Source organism: Castor canadensis, chromosome 11, assembly GCF_047511655.1.
Source record: "Castor canadensis chromosome 11, mCasCan1.hap1v2, whole genome shotgun sequence".
NCBI classification, from domain to species: Eukaryota; Metazoa; Chordata; class Mammalia; order Rodentia; family Castoridae; genus Castor; species Castor canadensis.
The window spans coordinates 24,981,057-25,002,344 of record NC_133396.1 but is presented as its reverse complement, the minus strand read 5'-3'; the positions used below and the strand labels follow the sequence as shown (position 1 = coordinate 25,002,344).

The 21,288-nt window shown below is 48.2% G+C and overlaps 1 protein-coding gene and 1 non-coding gene across 3 annotated transcripts; both read left to right on the top strand.

The window, feature by feature from the left end:
• The first annotated feature begins 8,507 nt into the window (after positions 1-8,507).
• On the top strand, positions 8,508-8,633 carry LOC141414482 (small nucleolar RNA SNORA51). The gene has a single exon (XR_012439509.1). It is a non-coding gene; the product is annotated as a small nucleolar RNA SNORA51 (small nucleolar RNA).
• Positions 8,634-9,652: 1,019 nt separating this feature from the next.
• Positions 9,653-20,411, top strand: Copz2 (COPI coat complex subunit zeta 2). Of its 2 annotated transcripts, XM_020155233.2 has the most exons (9): positions 9,653-9,792; positions 10,486-10,560; positions 12,378-12,459; positions 12,976-13,067; positions 13,520-13,575; positions 14,221-14,298; positions 17,246-17,297; positions 17,897-17,935; positions 20,083-20,411. In XM_020155233.2, the coding sequence occupies exons 1-9, from the start codon at positions 9,682-9,684 to the stop codon at positions 20,128-20,130; spliced, it is 633 nt and encodes a 210-aa protein (XP_020010822.1). In that variant the 5' UTR covers positions 9,653-9,681; the 3' UTR covers positions 20,131-20,411. The 2 variants fall into 2 exon arrangements, with proteins under 2 accessions (XP_020010822.1, XP_073902034.1); XM_074045933.1 differs by lacking the exon at positions 10,486-10,560.
• Positions 20,412-21,288: the final 877 nt, after the last annotated feature.

The following is a 21,288-nucleotide window of genomic DNA, read 5'->3' as shown; positions in this document are numbered from 1 at the left end:
GTATTTGTAACTCTGAAACTTCAGTGTACCCCAGCGTCATGTGGGGAGCTTGATAGACTCAAATTCTGAGGCTTCCGGAGATTTCTGATTAAGTAACCTTGGGGTGGAAACCTGATAACCTGTCCTCTTGAGTAATGCTAATGCAGCTAGTCCGAAGACCACATTTAGGAAATCACTGAGTTGGAATTTGTACTCTGTTGTTCCCAACTGTGGGACAAACAGGTGCCAAGTCAACTTCTTGTCTCCTTGGAAGAGGCCATAATCTAGTGGACAACTCACTGTCCTTCTGCAGTTAAGGACAGGGCCAACTGATAATCTAAATAAATCAACTCCATGCAATGGTGAAGGTTTAAAGTGAGGTGGCTCACAGATTGTACTTCCACTGTCTGTAAATATACACCAGCATCCACTCATTGAATATTAAAGAAACGATTGAGCTAGTTTACACTTTAAAAATACTGATTCGAAGACCATGATTTACTTTATTCGTTGTACTATCACTCAATAAATACTAGAATGTAAGCTCCCATAAGGACTAGAATTTTGTACACTAATAACTGAAAGGGGAATCAAGCAGGCAGGCCTGGATTAGAAGTTCCTGCTAAAATTATATTAATAAAAAGACTGGGAGTGTAGCTCAGCAGTATAGCACGTACTTAACACTATCAAAGCCCTGGGTTAAATCCCCATCAGACCTCCCCACCAAAAAAAGATAAAAGACCCAAGCAGAAAGTAACCACGCCTTGAAAGAGGTGTGGTCTTGAAGAATATAATATGTTACTAAGAAAATAGACCATTCAGCCATTAAATTAGTAAGAATATGAAAATAAATGCTGCTGTTAGGAAGCCAGGTGTAAAGGCACATGCCTGTATTCCCAACTTCTCAGGAGGATCTCTAGTTAAGGCCAGCCCAGGAAAAGTTAACAAAATCTTATCTTTAAAAATAAAAAAAGTCATGGCTCAAGGCTGTAATCCTCGATACTCAGGAGGTGGAGATCTGGAGAACTAAAGTTCAAAGCCAGCCCTGAGCAAAAAAAGGTAGCAAGACCCCATCTCAACCAATGGCTGGGCATGGTAGTGAACACCTGTCAACCAGCTTTGTGGGGAAGCACAAATAGGAAGATTGTAGTCTAGGCAAGCCTGAGCATAAACTGAGACCCTATCTCAAAAATAACCAGAGCAAAAGGGTTGGCAGAAGTCTCAAATGGCAGAGTGCCTTCCTACCAAGTATGAAGCCCTGAGTTCATCCCCCAGTTGCCCTCCCCTACCGTCAAAAAGGAATGAGGGCATAGTGGAAGTAGCAGAGTCCTTGCCTAGCAATCAGGAGGCCCTGAGTTCAATCCCCAGTATGTAATAATAATAATAATAATAATAATAATAATAATAATAATGGGGGGGCTGGTGGAATGGCTCAAGTGGTAGAGCACCTGCCTAACAAACGTGAGGTCCTGTGTTCAAACCCCAGCACCACCAAAAAAAAAAAATATCCCCAGTATATAATAATAATATTAATAATAATAATGCCATTAGTTAGGAAAAGGGCAGAAGTCTGAGGCAGGAAGATCACTTGAGCCCAGGAGCTCTGTCTGGGCAACATAGCAAGAGACTGGGAAGGAAGTATTTAAAAACCATAGAACTGAAAGATAACAAGGCCCAACTAAAGTTACAACTCAAGACTATGTTGAGAAGATGAAGATGGAAGATAAAGGAAAAATTCTAATATGTCCTAAATTTAATTACAAAGCCTGGACAGAGGAGGGGGAAAAAGAAAAGTTAGTTAACTGCTAAGGGTGAAACCAATAAAAAAAAGCCGGTTTACAGGTTTTACCTTGATTTAAATCCCACAACAGACAACCACCAGGGTCACCTCCCTCACCTTGCTTATGCATGAACATTCCAAACTGTCAACCCAGCCAATCCAGAAGCAATAATTACTTCTCCTTATGAACTGCCCTCCTATCTCAAAGCACCCCCATTTTTATTACTCCACCCCCTTATCTATAGCCAGAGTAAATTACCTCGATTTCCTTCTCCAAAGTTTATAAAAGTATTCTACCAGCCAGGCATGGTGTCTCACACCTATACTCCTAAAAATTACAGAGGTGGAGATCAGGAAAATTGCAGTTTGTGTCCAGTCCAGGCAAAAAGTTCACCAGTCCCCACCTCAACCAATAAAAGCTGGGCTTGGTGGTGGCACACGCCAGCTACAAGGAAGTGTTAATAGGAGGATCACAGTCCAGGCCTGCCCAAGTATAAACTGGAGACCCTACTGGAAAATAAGTAAAGCAAAAAAGAGCTGGGATATAACTCAAGTGGTAGTGTGCCTGCCTAGCAAGTACAAGACCCTGATTTCAAATCCCAGTACCTTCAAAAAAAAAATTCTTAGGTCTGGCAGACTACCTAGCCTTGCTGCTGATAACTTTCAGAAACTTCTCTCAGAACTTGATCCTTTTTCTAGCTACTATCTGTAACAGCTCAATAAACTCTTATTTCAGAGATCCCTTCATGTCAAGAGTTTTCATTTAACGGTACAAGCATACTAATAGAGGCTGTCTTTTTGACACAAACAACACAAAACAATTTTAAGCCCTGATGCAGTTAAAACAAACAAAATCTGGACTTTCCTTTATGGGGAATGAGGAAATCTTAGCACCACTAAAACTGACAAGTCCATTTGTGGTTTACAAGAAGTTGTTGGGTTTTTTTGTTTGTTTGTTTTTTGGCGTTGTTGGGATTCATACCCTGGGCCTCCAAAAGCCTTTTGAGGTGCCTATTAAGGTAGCAGGTGCCTAGAATAAGAAAGTCGCATAGTGGATAAAAGATTAACAAGAAATCAAGTAAGAGAAATATTCACTAAAGTAAAAGCAGCTGTTGGATAGAGAGGCCACAAACAGGAGATAAAAGGATGATTCTATTTATCACTCCGAGAGCTTAAATTCATTCAACTGAATTCTTTTGTTTTTCTGAGACAGAGTCTTGCTATGTAGCCCAAGCTGAACTTGAACTTGTGATTTGTCTCCCTTTGCCTCCTGAGTGGTAGGATTATAGGCATGCACTACCATGCCAACCCACATTTTTTTTGGTGGTACTGGGAGTTGAACTCAGAGCCTCATAATCGCTAAACAGGTGCCCCATTACTTGAGCCATGCTGCCAACCCTTTTTGCTTTGGCTGTTTTTGAGATAGAGTCTTGCTTTATGCCCTGCCTGGCTTGAACTACTATCTTCCTGTTCATGTGTCCCGGCATTGTTGGGATGACAGGTGTACACCACCACACCCAGCCTTTTGTTGGTGAAAATGATGGTCTCAGAACTTTTTGCCAGTAGCTAGACTCAAACCATGATCTCCCAATCTCTGCCTCCCAAGTAGCTAGGATTACAAGCTTGAGTCACTGCACCAAGCATTGCTGTTGTTTTCTTTGAGACAGGGTTTTGCTATATAGCCCAGACTGGCACCAAACTCTGGATGGACCCTCCTGCCTCAGCCTTCTGATTGTTAGGATTACAGGTGTGTACCACCATACCTGTAAATTTTCTTTTGCCTTCCAACTTCACATATAGTATATCAATGTGTATAATAATTATTTGAGTGTAAAATAGGAGAAAGATGGATAATGAGGTGAATTATTGAGTTAAAGAATGACTGGAGTGGGCTGGGGATGCAGCTTAGTGGTACAACATATACATGCTTTGTGTGCTCAGGACTCTTGGTTTGATCCCCAGCATCACAAAAGAAGAAAAAGAAGAAGGAGAAGGAAGGAAGGAAGGGAGGAAGGAAGGAAAAGGAAGGAAGGAAGGAAGGATAGAAAAGAAAAGAATAACTGGGAAGGATTTAGAAAAAGTTTGCTGCTCAGCAGTAGAAAGGAGGGAAGAAAAGGGGAAAGACCAGTAATAGCAAGGGCTGAGGAGACTGTGGGTATAGCCAGTCCTAATGGGAACAGCAGGCAGTTAGGCCTGGCAGGGTGTGGGCCTCGGGATATTTAATACTCCATGGTAGGGAGTGCAGACAGAAAGCCTGCCTTTCACTCTGTCTAGAGATCCAGATCAAGTCCCAGCAGGTGCAAACCTTCTTTCCAGAACCTGCTGATTAACCTTGTAAAACCCAGGGTGTGCCCCTCTTCACACACAGAGCCATCCTCCTCCCTGCCCCAGGCCCTCCCCCCTTCTTTTGCCTGGGACAGCTGTTAATAGGACAATTATCCAAGAAGAAAAAGAAAGATCCCATGCCGATGTGTCATCAGTCCCTGTATAGCCATTAAATCAGACTGAGAAGACTGCTGGAAAAAGTGAGCACATGCACCTGCTCCCTAAGGGAGAGGCTGACAGCCATCACTAAAACCAGGCCTTGCCTTAGTGACTCCAGGCTGCACAGGACAGAAACACAGTGGGAAGCCAGGAGGAGGCTTGGCTCTAATGCTCAAAGATTTGGGGTCATAAAAAAGCCAGCTAACTATAAAGTATACAACGAAATCCCCACCCTAGACTATATGTCAACCCCACCTCCCTTGTAGGAAAAGCTGCCTCTACTATCAGCAGGCACCTCAATCCTCTAGTCATCCCTGGAGGGTCACACCTGCCCAGAATCCCTCGGAGAAAGGAATGTGAGAGGGTAGGCTGTCTGGGGCTTAGATTTCTTTTGGAATATTGGGAATTTCTTTTTCTCCTAGGGGAGAGTTTGTCTCGCCACTATTATGGTTATCCATTATTTTTCCTTCTTTAAAAATGTTTAGCAAGCTATGGTGGTACATGTCTCTAATCCCAGCACTCAGGAGGCTGAGGCAGGAGGATCCATGAGTTTGAAGTCAGCCTGGGCTACAAAGAAAGACCCCTGTCTCGACAAAAATAAATAAGTAAAATTTAAAAAGGTTTAAAAGTGTTGCTAATCTATGTAAGTATTCCTCACTCATCAACCCCATCTAATCCAGAGGAATGGATTACATGACTGCCTGAGATTTCCTTTTTATAGCCCTTCTGAGAGATTCTAGGATTACATACTGTCACTATTAAAATTTTAGCAGGTTTTGTAAGGAAATCATACCTTATCCATCTAGTAAGGAAATCAATTCCTTATCCAGCAAATCCAGACATCTGGCCCATTTTCTTACATGAGCCATCATTAGCAAGCTTGTTACCATCAAACCATCAAGAGGTAAAGCTCTTCTGCCAGCCAGCCTCTCCCCTAGGCACCACTTCCCCATTCTCTTAGAAGATTAATTCTCAACCCCCGCTGCACATGAGAACCCTTAGGGGATCCCTAGTGCCTGAGTCCCACCGCAGACCAATTAAATCAGACACCCCAGAGCAAAACTGGGCATCAGTATTTTGTAAAATCTCCTCAGATGATTCTATGAACAATGGAACTAGAGAAATACCAGCTTGGAGCAATAATTGAGGTTGGGTGATAAAAGAACAGCAGTGCTAATGACAAGACTAGAATCATCTTCTGATTTTTGGACTATGTCTTTCTCAATCCAAAAATGTTCCCCTTTTTTTTCTTGTCAGTACTGGGATTTGAACTCAGGGCCTTGCACTTGCTTTACAAGTTGAGCCATTCCCCAGCCTGCTCTCTTCCTTGACCTACGCAATGAAAATGACTCATTGTTCATTTCTGTCTTGGTGTATCATTTTTCAAAGCTGAGTCCAACTGTCTTGTATGTCTGTATTGCCACAAACAACATTGTGTAATTTTCTTTGTATAGCTCTCAGTGCAACATGTCACAATCAGGCAGGTGCCATCCTGAGGTAGGGAGAGTGGGTGGTTTTGAAGGTGGGTGTTTTGGATTCATAGCTGTGTTCAAAAATGCATCTCTGTCACTTACCAGTCCGGCTAGCCTGAGTAAAATGGAGACAACAATATGCATATTCACAAATCTTAAAAATCAGGTCACATGTGCAAAGCCACTTGGGTATGGGAGTAGAGCTGCGTGTGAGGCCCTTCCTTGGCCATCTCTCCAACCACCCTGCAGCTTTGTTCCAGTGAAAGCCAAAGACTCTGAAGAGAGCTGTCCTTAGAATGATCTACTGAAGCCCACCCTATAGATGGAGCAAGAAAGCTTTCGTTCTCTCTCCAGCACAACACTTATTCCACACACACCTCCCCCTCTTGACATTATAGCAGGAAGGATTGAAGCTGGTACTCAAAGGAGCTGTTTCTTCTTGTCACACAGGAACAGATGCTGAAATCCCAGGACAGACAGCCCAGACATGTGGCAGCAGGAGGGTGAGTCAGAGGAAACGAGAATGGTCTCCCCTGAAGATATGTCAAGGCCCATTGGAACCAAGAACCCTGTTGGAATCACCTGACTCCTGGGGTTCCAAAGAACAAAGACCAATCCTGAGCACAGCTTTGGCTCAGACTGAGGGATTCGAGATGCACAGTCCCATAGCCCTGCCCTGCCGCACCCCCCTGAAGGAAAGGCTACGATTTTTTTAGGGACAGTACTGGGGTTTGAACTCAGGCCCTTATGCTTGCTAGGCAAGTACTCTACCTCTTGAACCGTGCTTCCAGCCCCCTTGCTTTTTTTTTTTTTTTTTGAGGTGGGAGTCTTATACAGCCCAGGCTGGCCTCAAACTCGAGATCTTCTTGACTCAGCCTCCTGAGTAGCTGGTATATACAGATATGTACCACCATGCCCAGCTAGCTGCAGCCATGGCTTCCTCACTCCAGTCAAGCTACGGAGCTGATTTTCTGCTGCTGCACCTGTGTGCTTCTCCAGTGTTGCTGACACTCTGTGGATGACACTGCCCTGACCTTGTGCAACCCATTAAAGAGGATTCTAAAGCCCACACCTCAGGCTGGCAGGGGCAAAGAGAGAAAGGAGTCCCGGGGTATCTATTAGGGAGCTTAAGAGGGGCCATTGATGAGGAACTTCTCTTGCTTAGAAGGTTTAATTTGAAGGTTCTGAACTTAGTAGCTCACCACTGCACCAGATGTAAGGAGATCCTGGCAATTATGAGAATAGCAACAACAGAGGTGGACAGAGTGGAGGTGATGAGAACGTTGTGGTTCCTAAACTTCCTTCACAGCCTTCTCTCTCATCCCCAGCCCAACCCACCCCCTTCAGTGCCTTTGTATCCCCTCCCTGTGTGACCAACTCCTCCTTCACCAGTCCTATGGGGCCACCCCAGCTCCCTCAGGCCCCTATCTTCCCAGGTCTTCCGCTGTCCCTTCTTTGGGAGGCAGACCCTCTCCCAAGGTGGGTACCATATGCCCAACAGAGGCTGAGAAATGCCTCTGGGAGCTTTTGGTGCTGTCCTTGTACATATGAACAAGGCACTGAAATAATTAAATCAATTTTTTCATAATGTATCTAGCCAGTGTGACCACTGGCATAACTTTTCATGATCCAGAATCTAAACAAAATAGCTAAGTACTGGGTACACACACACACACACACACACACACACACACACACACACACTGTACCAAATAATGTTGACTGTTGACTGTGTCCACCATTACAAGTCTGATAGCCTGTAAAGAAGATACGAGTGTATCTCCTAAGTCATCACGGAGAGCAGTTCAGTAGCTGTCTCCTCACATGTCTACCTGGCTTGCTCCCTCACCTTCTTCCACTCTTTGTTCAAGTTTGTCTTTCTTGAAGGCTTTCCCAGACACTCTAGTGTCTGGCATTATGCCTTGCCTCTCCCTGACCCCTTACATTCCTGATTCCATTCCTTCTGCTGGCTTTTATTTTTTTCCAGAGCTTTGCATATGCCAGGCAAGCACTCTACCACTGAGTTACACCCAAGCCCCTGCTTTATTTTTCTTATCACCAACTTCTAGAACATCAGCTTTACACATTTATTTGCATGTTATCTATCTTGCACAGAAATGTATGCACATGCACACACACACACTTGCTTATAAATCCCATGAGAGCAAAGATTTTATTTTGTCTATGGTTGTATCCCAGTACATAGCAAGCATTCAATAAATAGTTGTACAGCATATGATATATGGTTTGATTGATAAGTACCTTCTAATTTTTGTTTGTTTAAAATTGGTAGCCTGTGAGTGTTTATACATGACTCCCTCACCTTGAATTCACTTATTCATTCACTTATTTAAGTACCTGCAGTACTTAAATAAGTACTTAATGAAGTACCTGAGCCTTCTCTTCAAGTTCCACTTTAAATATCCTCACCAAAATCCACCCCCTGACAGTCACCCTGTCTAATGTGATATGTCTCTCCTGTCACACCCTACTCCTTTCTTTTATTGCACTTTTCTCGATCACTACCTCTTGAGCCATGCCATCATGTCCTGTTTGCTTGTTAATTGGCAGTGAGTGTGAAGAAAATATGCTGGGATGGAACCCATGGATTCACACATGCACAACAGGCATTCTACCGCTAAGCTGCATCCTGAGCCCCTTGGGCAGTCATCTGGGATGAGTGAATGCCTACTCAGAATGAGAGGTATTGAAGGGGTGAAGAACTGGGAAGACATTTTGAGTTTCCTCCTACTCAACTACTTAAAGCCCTACAGTCTTGAAAAGGTCACATGGGCCTCCTGGTGCTTACCACAGGTTGTGTTTTTGCATTGACTGTATAGAAAGAGGAGGCAAAGTAAACCTACCCCATATACACCTCAGCCCTGTGTCTGGTCTGTATTCTGAATGCGGAGACATGGGAAGAGAAAAAAAAAATCACACAAAGTCTGCAACAGCAGGCGGGGATGGGGGGGTGGGAGGAGTGAAAACACCTACATTCCAGATTTTTTTTTTTTTTGTGGTACGGGGGTTTGAACTCAGGACCTACAACTTGCACCACTCCACCAAAAATTTCTTTTTTGTGAAGTTTTTTTTTTTTTTCCCCTCTGAGATAGGGTCTGGCAAACTATTGGGCTTCAAACCTCGATCCTCCTGATCTCTGCCTCCTGAGTAGCTAGGATTACAGGCGTACAGTGCCTGGCTAGATGTATCTTTTGATACATCACGATAATCAGTGTAAAAGACACAAGTGGTATTGATCTAGGTGAGTACCCAAAGGTACAATTAGCTCTGCCTCACAGGCTGTGAACTGTCCACTGGCCAGTGTCCCCAAATGAGAGCTTGTCCTCTGGTCGACTTAGATCCAAGAAATCTCAAACATACTGCCAAGCCAGGCCCTAGGGGGAGCATGTGTGCTGGCAGGCATTCGTCCTGTTTCAGATTGTGAACATGTGTGTCTTGAGAGACGTCTCTGTGTGTGTGTGTGTAGGGGTGTCCCCCAAACTACAGCTCCTTTCTCTGTAGAGGGGTCTCTACAGTTCTGCCCCCACCTGCTGGAACATGTCCCAAGATCCAAAGGGTGACCTGACCATATTTGTCCTGAAGATACCTACCAGGGAGTGGGCTTCACCTGTGTTTCCTGCTGGCCCCAGAACAGCCTGCAGAACCGGTGCAAACCAAAGTCACTGGCCCAAGAAGAGGCAGGAAGCAGGAAGCCAGGTTGGTCCTGGAGCCACCTGAGGGACGTTAAGGAGCAGAGTGAGAGAGGGAGGAGAGCTGGGGTGTGGGGGCAGCGCGCAGAGGCAGCGAAGGGAGGGCAGGGAGGGCGCCGAGAGGAAGGGGCCGGAGGAAAGGAGAGCCGGCACTGGCGCGGGCCGAGGGGCGGCGCGGACTGCGCCCTGGGGGGCGGCCCGCGGGCGGGCGCGGGGCGGGGCGGGGCGGCGCTGTCAGTGCGAGGCGGCGAGCGGAATGCAGCGGCCCGAGGCCTGGCCACGTCCGCACCCGGGGGAGGGGGCCGCGGCCGCCCAGGCGGGGGGCCTGGCATCGCCCTCCGGAGTTGGGGAGCCCTCGGGGCCGCGGGTACGGAGCGGGCGGGTGCGGGGTCCCCGGGCGGCAGGAGCGGGCAGTGTGGTGGCGGGGGGATAGGATGGGGGGAGGGAGGACACCCAACTCACAACTGGCGCTGGAGATGAGAACTTTGTGCCGCCACTGTCCAGCCCCAGGGGTGGGAGGAAAAGTTCGTCCTGGTGCGGGCGAGCGAGTGGCCGGCGCAGGGCTGAAGTTCTGCGGGAACTCGAGGCAGGGATGAGTGGCAGGGTGGGGGTGGGGGTCAGATTCCAACGGGAAGGGTGAGGAGTGACGAGTCGGCCCCGGACTGTGCTCCCGTCGCCCGAGGGTGATGGCGGGGACTCCTGGAGCCTGGGGTGAGCTGGACGGAGGAGGCTCGGCGCCGCTGTCCCCCCCGGCCCAGGTTCTGTGATACACTCCGACTCGGGCTCTGGAGCAGTCAGTGCATGACAGAACTTGGGCCCGGTAGGACTTTCTGCACCCAGCGGGCACAGCGCCCCACCCCGGGCCTGCAGTGGAACATCTGCTTGGGAGTGGAGTGGGCACTCGAGTAGGCAAAGGGTTGGACTGGAACCAGCTGTGTACTTGGGACTGGGGTCGCTGGAGCCTGAGGATGTACTCCTAGGGCCGGCAGATCCCATAGAGCGCGTGACAGGGCGTCCACCTTGAGTCAGGCACCAAAAGAGCTCTCCTCCCCGGTGTCAGTTGCAGGAACCTTCCCTCTACACCATCAAGGCTGTTTTCATCCTAGATAATGACGGGAATCGGCTGCTGGCCAAGGTAACCCCCCACCCCAGGCACCCTGAACACACAGTACACCGTCTCAAGAACAGAGAGAGACTCTGGCCTCTGAGATGCAGAGTAGCCTGGCCTAGACCCTCCAGAGGCCCTTCTGTCCACCCTCCTGCCTAGTCAAGCTTCTGGCCCTGCAGGGGGTATCTCGTTTGTGTCTTCTCATGCTTCCTGACACGTCTTCTCTTTGTTTTCCCACCAGCCAGCTGGACCTAGGGCATGGGAGATTTCCATCAAAGGTGTCAATGGAGAGTTGAGTCCGGGTCCCAGGAGTCCTGGTCCCTAAACTCTGAACAAGTGACCTCTCCTTTTGTATTGCGGCTTAGTAAACACAAAAGACTTAGTGTAAGGATTTAGAACCAGATGGGACTCTAAAGACCATGTAATCCAATTCTTTAATTTCACAGATACATAAAATGAGATGTAGAGAAGCTAAGTGAGTTGCCTAAGGTCACAGTATTAATGTCATAGGTCCAAACCCAGGGGTTTTTGATTGTTTGTTTATCTGCTTGCTTGTTTGTGAGTGTGTGTGTTTTCCCCCGTGCTGGGCATGGAACCAAGGGTCTTGCACATGTCAGGCAAGCACTCTATCACTGAGCTATATCTTCAGCCCTTCGATTTTTGAGACAGGGTTTCACTATGCAGCTCAGGCTGGCCTTGAACTCACTATGTAAACCAGTCTGGCTTCCAACTCTCAATATGCCTACCTCCATCTCCCAGGTGCTTGGGTTACAGGCACATACCATTGTGTCTGCCTCAAGCTCAGGGTTTTGAAGATCAGGGTGATTTTCACTTGCCTTCTACTCAGTTATCTGGTATCCATCCTAGTGAACATGGCCTGAGTAGATCAAACCAGGATAATTCCAAACTAAATTTCCACCCTTGACACAATTAACTGTAGCTGTGCTCTGCTACAGGATCAAATTTAGCTATGACATGCATTTGTTTGGGGCTAAAACTATTTTGTACTCATAACATTCATATATTTGTTTACCATGGCAGGATTCAGTGGGGAGACTGCTAATTTGTCTGTAGATTGACTAGTAAATGGCAATATGCATATTCAGAAAATTGGAAGCTGAGAGGAACACACCTTGCCCCAGTAGATGGTCAGAGGTGGATCAGCAATGCTAAAGCACATCCAGGGCCTCCTTCCAGCAGGACCCATCCATGTTACCAATTAAGAAACTGAGTTTGGAGGCTGGGAATGTAGTTCAGTGGTAGAGTGATTGCCTATCATATGCAGTGTCCTGGGTGTGATCCCCAGTGGCAAGGAAGGAGGAAAAAAAGAAAAGAGAAGAAAAGAAAAGAGCTGGTGGCTCATGCCTGTAATCCTAGCTACTTAGGAGGCAGAGATCAGGAGGATCTTGGTTTGAAGCCAGCTCAGGGAAATTGTTCATGAGACCCTATCTCAAAAAAACCATCATGAAAAAGAGTGGAGTGGCTCAAGGCATAGGCCCTGAGTTCAAGCCCCAGTACTGCAAAAAAGAAAAAAGAAGGAAGGAAGGAAAGGGAAAGAAAAGAAAGAAAGAACAGAAAGCAAGAACAAGGAAAAGAAAGAAAGAGGGAAAGGAAGAAACAGGAAAGAAAGAGAAAGAGGGAGGGAAAAAGGAAGGGACTTCAAAGGCTGCTCCTCTGATTTTCTTTGCTTAGAATTTGTTTATGGGAACTGTGGAGCAGACAGGCCTGGAATGCAGTACATGGGAGACAGGGCATAGCAGCAGGGTCTGGCGTGGCCAGAACCCACACCCCTCCGGAAGGAGCTAGGCTCTGTGGAATGGCTGTTGCCCTTCTCTTTTTCACAGTATTATGATGACACCTTTCCCTCCATGAAGGAGCAGACGGTCTTTGAGAAAAATGTCTTCAACAAGACCAGCAGGACTGAGAGTAAGTGTCTGCCTCTTCCTCAGACAGACACCAGTGTCTGTCATCTTCTCCATCTGGACACATCTGTCCCTGATGGCCTTCCCCACCCACAACCCATTCACTACTCTTCTGAAGCTCTTTGTCTTCTCCCTCCCAGCTGTTCTCCACTCCCTTCACTGGGGAACCTTCACTCCCATCATTCTTACTTCCCACCCCAGCACAGCCAACCCTCTCTCAACTAAGAGAGAGGATCCCCTGGGAGGATAGGTCCCAGGGCATTGCATATGGTAGAAGGTGGGCAGGAAGTCAACCTGGTCCTGGGTTTGTTGACTCATCAGCAGGAGGCCTATCCCTAGAAATAGAGCATGGGATGGGAACAAGGACACAGAAACCTCATGGTAGTATTCTTAGCGCTGGTCTATCAAGGAAGAGAAGGAAACAGAGGGCAAGGTGCCGAGCAGAAGACCTGGGAAGGGGGCGGGGGCCAGGCTGGCACCAGGCAGAGGTGGCCAAAGCTGACAACCCATTTACTTCTAGGTGAGATCGCATTTTTTGGGGGCATGACCATTGTCTACAAGAGCAGTATTGACCTCTTCCTGTACGTGGTGGGCTCATCCCATGAGAATGAGGTAAGTTGAGGAGCCCGGGGTGACAAGGAGGTGCTGTTCTGGGGGGAAGGCTTGGAATCTGAGGTGGAGGTGGGCTCACCTCTCTAGGATCTTGGGGTGGGGAGGGGTCTTTGTGACGGGAATGGGTTTTTCTGAGACAGTGCAAATCTATGTGCCCCTTATGTTTCTTGGGAATAAGAAATGACGTCATTAACACCCTCTACAGGGAGTCATTGATTCTTCCTTAACATTACTAGAAAAGGAGACACTCAGTGTCCCCCAGTGGAGCACTCCAGTATCCCCAATCCAGACCTGGGGAAGTTCCATCTCAGGTCAAAGTGCAACCAGCCTCCAGCCCAGTCCTCTCTGATGGGGAAAGCCATCCACTGTGGACCACACAGGGGGCTCTGGGTCTCCTTTGGGCCTCTCAGCTTCAGCTCTTCTTTTCCTCCTCTTGCACCTGCCCTCCCCAGCTGATGCTCATGTCTGTTCTCACCTGCCTGTTTGACTCTCTGAGCCACGTGTTAAGGTAAGTGAGATTCTCTGCACTCTAGGATCCCAGCCCCCAGGCCTTGATCATCCAAGAGTCAAAGCCCTCACTCCCTGCTTTCCTCCTGAAATCTTCACAGATCTTCAAGACTAGAACCAGAGCCCATACCTTCTACCTGTCCTCTGTGATACCACCCAGGTCAGGGCCATGTACAGTGTATAGCGAGCAGTTGAATCTCAAGATACTTAGATGTCTGAAGTTAAAATATTAATATCATAACAGAGATCCACATTCAGGGCTTTTTTGGGGGGAAGGCAGAGACTCTCTGAAGCCCAGGTTGGCCTTGAACTTGAGATATTCCTGCCTCAGCTTCCTGAGTGCTGAAATTACAGTTTAGGGTTTTTTGCCTTGAAGCTCAGGTTGCTTTTCCCTGCATACCCTTCTGTTATCTGATCAAAAAATATGGCCTGCATTAACCAATGTAGGCTAATCCTAGAGCTGCCCTGTGCTCAGGAGACCTTTGCAAGGCTCTGCCCTCACTGTCCTTTGCTTTCTCCTTCCTAGTACTTTGGGAGAGGGGCAGTCGATGAAGTAGTCTTTGGAGAGAGGGGGTCTCTCACCTAAACAGGATCTGGTCCCTCCTAGCCATGGGAATGGGGCTTTGGATCTTATCTCTGCCTTTAGGAAGAATGTGGAGAAACGCTGGTTGCTGGAGAACATGGACGGAGCCTTCTTAGTACTGGACGAGATTGTGGATGGCGGGTGAGGAGGGATGAAGAGAAGAGGGGATGGTCAAGGATACTCAGAGCCAGAGGCACCTTTGCGGATTCAATCGAGATTGCTCCAAGCCCACTGTTGGCCTCACTAGCCCACTCTCCCTCCCTTCCCCCAACATAGTCCCAGTGACCTCATGCCCCACCCCTTCCTCTTATTCCCACCCCACTTATGAGGATGGAGGTTGATGTCGGTGTTAACCAAAGTCAAGACAAGCAAGAGAGTAACCAGATGTCAACCTATGACAGATGTCTGAATAGGCAGGGTTTAGGAAAATCCAGGTTGATCTCCAGGGTCCAAGAGTAGCATAACTGCCCGTCTCTTTCCAAAAGAACTTCAGCCAGTCTGCTAGCCCCACCCCTCCCCCTTTTACCACTTGTGCCAGTTACTGACTCTCTCTGGCCTTACTTTCCCTGTCTTTAAAATGGTGATGATAAGGACATGACCTCACAGGATTGTGGGGGGTTGAAGAAGATGATGCATGTGAAATGGTTCTCATTGGAAAATGTTACTTCCCATTGGTATGTTAGTTTTTTGTTTTGTTTTGTGGAACTGGGGCTTGATATCAGAGCCTCACACTTGCTAGGCAGGCACTCTTACTACTTGAGTCCCTCCATTTGCCCTTTTTTGTGATGAGTATTTTCAAGATAGAGCCTCATGAACTATTTGCCTCAGGCTGGCTTTGAACCTCAATCCTCCTGATCTCTGCCTCCTAAGTAGCTATGACTACAGGCATGAACCACCAACACCTGGCTGCTAGTGTTTTCTTAGGAACCTGGGAGCCCTTATGAGAAAAGTTGGTTAGTGGAGTGCCTTGAAGGACAGGGAAGAAACAATAATCAGTGAGAAAAAGAAGTTCTGGCTCTGTGGCGTAGGATGATAGAATTTTCTTGAGTATCTTTTTGTTTGTTTGTTTTATTTTGTTTTGTTTTGGGACAGGGTCTCCTACATAACCCAGGATATCCTCCAACTCACTATGTAGCTGAGTGCAGGTGGCTCATGCCTGTAATCTTAGCTAGTTGGGAGGCTGAGATCAGGAGGACTGCAGTTTGAGGCCAGCCTGGGTAAATAGTTTACAAGACCCAATCTCCAAAATAACTAGAGCAAAGCTGGAGTGGAGACATGGCTCAAGTGGTAGAGCACCTGCTTTGCAAGCATGAAGTCCTGAGTTCAAATCCCAACCTCACCAAAAAACAAAAACAAAGGCTGGCAGAGTGGCTCAAATGCCTAGCAAACATGAGGCCCTGAGTTCAAGCCCTACCATTGCCCAAAAAAGTCAAAAACAAAAACAAAAGTGATAGAGGGAAGCATTTTCAGTATACCATTTCTCAGAGTCCCCTACCCCTAGGCAGGGTAGTACAGTGCTATGGATAGAATATAATCTCTGGAAACTCACATGTATATGGTTTTATTTTTACTTATTTATTTTGAGACAGGGTCACTCTGTGTAGCTCAAGCTAGCCTGGAACACCCTCCTGTCTTCAGCCTCCCAAGTGCTGGTAATACAGATGTGAGACACCATACTCTGAGTGTATATGGTTTTAGATCTTGGCCTTGCCACTCTCTAGCTGTGTGTCCTTGAGCAAGTTACTAGAATCTCTGAGCCCCTGTATCCTCATTCAAAAAATGGATGTATGGATAGGGGCATGCATATATTTTTGGTTCTTTTTTTTTTTAATGAGGAAGGGTCTTCCTACGTAGCCCATGCTGCCCTTGAACTCCCTATGTTGACCAGGATGGCCTAGAACTCTCCATCCTCCTGCCTCAGCCACCTGAGTGCTGGGATTGCAGGTGTGTACCACCATGCCCAGCTCCTCTATCTCTATTGACTGCCTGTCACTGCTCAGCATTGTACTGATTGATGGGACCCAAAAGTGATTGGAAGGCCAGGTTTTATGGAGTTGGATGCATACAGAATTTGGGCCCTCTTGAAGACAAACCACATGAGCAGGCACACACACACACACACACACACACACACACATACACACATACAATTACAACCACAAAGTGAGGCACAGGCCTTGGAAGGCATGAGCACAGAATATGCCCAATTATCAGCCCCATAAGTCTCCCCATCTCAACCCCTTGGAGCTCAGTTTCCTGCCAAGGAAACCCAGGAGTGCCAGTCAGGAGACAGCCCCCAAATGGGAGGCCTGGCCTGGGATGCTCTGTCTTCCTAGATTCCAGGATCTCTGGTCCCAGTAATGGACCTGGAAGAGGCTCCTGGGAAATGTCTATCATTTCCAGTAGATGGGTAAAAAAGGAAAACCAACTTCTGCCCTGGAGGAATCTCCTGGGTAAGGGGGAGCTTACAGTTCCTATACGCTCTGTCCCACCTACAGTGACAGGTCCTGCCACCCTGTGCACCTTGCACATACCACAAATGACTCCCTAGCACTCCTAACATCTCATGAATGAGTGCCCACTGGCTATGAAAAGCGCCAGTACTTGGGTTTATCAAAAGGGAAGGTAGATTCTGATTTTTGGAGTCCCATTTGTCACGTGCAGCATGACCCCATGGCATAAGTAATAGGAAGATAAGACAGGAACTCCAGGGGCCTCCCTTCCTTCACTGTAGCTGAGTCTTTTCATGGGTCCCTTGGCCCAGTAGAGGACATGAACGTTGGAGAGCTCTGAGCTTGTAAGTCTTTGCGTTTAGTACTTCATCATTCTAGATTGAACCCATTTCACGGTTTTTGCCCAGTGATGACCAACAGTATGGACCACAGTGTGAAGTATAGAAGAAGCAGAGCTGAGAGCCCTCTGTGGTGAGGAGGAAGAGGTGTGACTTGAGGACTATCAGTGGGAAGGTACCCTGAAGGGAAGATACTGTAGGAAGTGCTGAAGAGAAGGAAGCAGTTTGGCTGGGAGAGGAAACAGAGGTGAGAATCATGCTGCCAATCATCCCCCTGGTTTATTTCTCATCTTGTAGTGTGATTCTGGAGAGTGATCCCCAGCAAGTAATCCAGAAAGTGAATTTTAGGGTAAGTCTTCCTGTTACCTCCCCTTTCCCTGCCCCCATATCCTGGTCTCCTCCATGTTGCTCTTCCCATTCTTCCTCCCTGTCCTTCAGAGCACAGAGCTGCCAGGGCCCAGCTGGTGGGAGCCCTAGATCTTCTGGCAGAAGCCAACCAGTGGATCATTGCATTTGCTAGGGGCAGGGTGGGTGGGCATCAGTTTGGAGTGTCAGTTGATAAGTGAGATCGTCCCATTCTCTCTCTATAGAGATCACCTTCCTGGTGGGAAGAATAGGTGGGGAAGTAAGAGCATCTTCAAAAAGATGCCAGGTGGCTGCCTTGGCCTTACAGTTGAAACTTGGAGGGATGGGCAGAGTTTCCCTACCTGGTTTGGCTTTCTCATGTCTGGATGATACCTTTTCCCATCTTTATTCCCTTTACACCCTCATCCTTCATTCAAGGTGAAGGATCCCAGGGGTCCTGGGTTCCAAGTGACAGGCTGCAGGACTTCCACTAAGTGGAGATACAGATGTAGGTCTGGATCATGCTAACGCAACACTCCCTCACTCCGCCTCCCAGCCCCTCGCCCTGGCCCGACAACACCATTTGACTCTGTTTCTCCACAGACAGATGACAGCGGCCTGACTGAACAGAGTGTGGCTCAGGTAGGCCCCTGTACTTGCCCTCACCAGAAATGGACTAAAGAGATAAGAAGAGCCCAGTGCCTCAGGAAAGGTGGTTGAGGCTGAGAATCTAGGGGTATGAGAGAGAAGGGATGAGGCAGTGACAGACCAAGACTTAGAGTCACTGGAGGCTTCCAGGCTTTCCAGGGTACAGAGGTGGGTACTAATGAGTGGATGGGTGTGCAACCACCTGCACACCTCATCTCCTGGCCAAGTGTAGTTGAACTGAACCCGAAATGAACTGCCTAAAGCAAAGTAGGACTCAGACCCCTGCTGCTCTCCCCAAGCCAGAAAGGAGACCAAATAGGAGTTTGCCTCCAACCCCCACCCCCTCACCATTTAGGCTTCATGCTGGAATTGTTAAGGGCCTCTTCAGCCCACTCATCACTTGCTACCTTTCCCTTGAGTAACCTGGCTATGGAAAAGATGCCCCAGTTACATCTGCATGATCCTATCTGGGGATGCACGTGGAATGGGGTGGGTCCTGGCTCTGTGGCCAGATTGGTTCTGCAGCTGCACAAACTTCCTGCTAGTCAAGCCAACTGCCTTCATCTCTGATCTGTCTGCTTACAGGTCTCTCTATATAGACTAATCCTGCTTCTGTGGAGCGTCATGCCTTGGCACTAACTACTCCTCTATTTGTGGTGGGCCTGCCAACATGGGCCCTGTGCCATCTGGTGGGGAGCCCCATCTGTGGTGCCCACTTTCCTGAACTGCCCTCTGTACTTCCTGCCCTCTGGTCCTCCATGTCTCCTCATACCCTGCTGGAATGAATACAGCTACATGGCAATTTTCAGGGAAAAGAGGTTGGGGAGTGATGAACACAGCAGATAAGAACACAGGTGTGAGGCCAGGTATGGTGCTTCATGCCTGCAATCCCAGCTACTCAGGAGGCTGAGACAGAAGGATCAAAAGTTTGAGGCCAGCCTGAGCTACATAGCAAGTTCAAGGCCAGCCTGGGCAACTTAGCAAGATACTGTCGCAAAAAATAATTTTTAAAGAAAAGGGCTGTGGATGTAGCTCAGTGGTAGAGTAACTGCCTAGTATGCGTAAGACCCTAGGTTCAATCCCCACTGCTTAAAACAAAACAAAACCAAACCCCACAGGTGCTCTTATGGGTCATCATCCCAGAATACACGTCCCACCTTGCCATCTAAAGTTGGGTGGCACGTCTCTGAACCTCTCATGCCCTGGTATTTCTGAGATGGGCCTGTGCCACCCAGTGGGACCAGGATAAGACCCTCTTTAGGTTATTATAAAAATTGGATGAGCCACTGCTTGGAAATATCCTAGCGCAGTATCCATTCTCAGTAAATAACCTTTGCTACTTTTCCAAAGGGGCAAAGAATGAAGACAGAATATTTAGTGGAAATCTTGAGTAGAAGAGAAGCTGCATTTAGCATTTAGCAAGTATTAGCTAAAATGAGAAAATGAGATTCCTCCAGGAGAAGTGGGGGAACCTCACTACTCCCAGAGAAGAGGAGGCTGCAGGAGGAAGGAATGTTCACCGTGTGAGATGGACCTTCGTTGAAAAGGAATGTGGTTTAATGGCTGGAGGGACAATCTGAGGGATACAAGTTACTCTCTGTGATTGCATCAAGTATGCACAGTGGCACAGATTTCTATATATACCAGACTGCTCTCTCTCAGAGCAGGTGTCCAGAGCAGGGTCTGGCTGGCCACCCTTGGCCAACTGTGCCATATTGGCAGCAGTTTGGGTTAAGAACACAACTGCCAGCCAAGGCAGAGCTCTATAGGAGTTTACTGAGATGCCAGGTGCCTAAGAACAGGCAGAGTTCAGCCCAGGCCCAGGCTCTGCCTGGACATGGCACTACGGGCAGAAGCTCATATGGCATGGCATGGTGTGGGGGAGGCAGGGGCCACTGCCACACCCAGGGCTCCTGATGCAGGAACCAGAGCTGGGCAGGTCTGGGCCTGAGGTGGGAACTGGCTGCACCCATCTGGCCCTACCCTTCCCTTTCCACCCTGAGGTCAGTCCCCACTTAAACCAGCTGCTGCCACCTAGTGACCAGGACCAGCAGGGATGCCTGGAGACCTCTTCACTGCCAATGAAAGCATTTGATCTTCTCCCCAATTCTTTCTGTCAACCTCCTACCCCCCCATCCCAGGTTCTTCAGTCTGCCAAGGAACAAATTAAATGGTCATTACTGAAATGAAGGCTGTGGATTCAAAGCTCCCTGGCCCCAGAGGACCGTTTCCCCAGTCTGGACAAAAGTTTTCCAACGATCCCAAGGGACAGGAGAAACAGACCCCTCTGCCCTCCCAGAACTGGCCTCTGAGGTCTCAGGCCAGGGATTTTGAGAAGCAAAGGCTTAGTCCCAGCTCTACCAGAGCCCTGACCTGCCCCTGGGGCCATGGGAAACAGCTAAACTGCCTTCACTCAGAACTTAGGCATTCTCCGCCTGGGGCCCTAATAAACCTGCTTCTCTTCTGGCAAGGGTGTCCTCCTTTTTTGGCCTGGGAAGTGTGTGTGTGTTCAGACAAGGGTTTCTGTGCTTTCTGTGGCTCATCCCTCTGATACCCAGTATTCATAGGGAGAGGCGTATCCTTGTATCAGTGTGATTGGGAAGAGGAGTGGATAAATGGAAAGGGACTGTTTAACACAGGGAGGACAACATTGATACTGAGGTCCCATATGTGTGGGGAGGGCTGGATATGACAGTGTGACATGGTAAGAGTGGCAGAAATGGCACAAACTTCCAGGAGAGGAGATCAAAAGATGGTACCCCTATTCTATGTGTGCGGCACACACAGGGCGGTTCCACTGGAGAGTCCTTGAGTCATTTTTTCCATTCCTAGCCTCCAGAAAGGAAGGGAGTAAGGCTTCCTCTGACAAACTGAGGAACAGCATGGCTGTTTTTCTTGGCATCCCTGGGACCGGGGAATTCCTGTCCTGGCATGTACTCTGGGCACTAGAGCCCTTGCAAGCTTGCTGGCTCTGCCCATAGGAAGCATTGGTCAGCGCCCATAGTGCGTGAGCCCAGAGCATCACCAGTTTGCTCCAGAGGCTGTGAGGAATCGCAGGGATGGAGGGAGAGAGGGGCGAAAGGGGCGTTCAGGAGCAAACTGGAAAAATGGAGATGGACAACCTGTCTGAACAACGTGCTTCCCTTCTCAGTCCCTGTCCCAGAACCTGCTCTTTCTCCCTGGCTTTCTTTGGTGCCTACACTTTCTGTGTCCCATTATGTACGTCTCAAGTCCATCTTTGTCAGCGCCCGAGTCAGCTCGTTTTTCTCGGTCCCTTGCGGGTTGCAGCTGCAGCGACAGAAGAAGGGAGTCTTTCGGCCCCGCCCGGCCTCGGCCCCGCCCCTAGC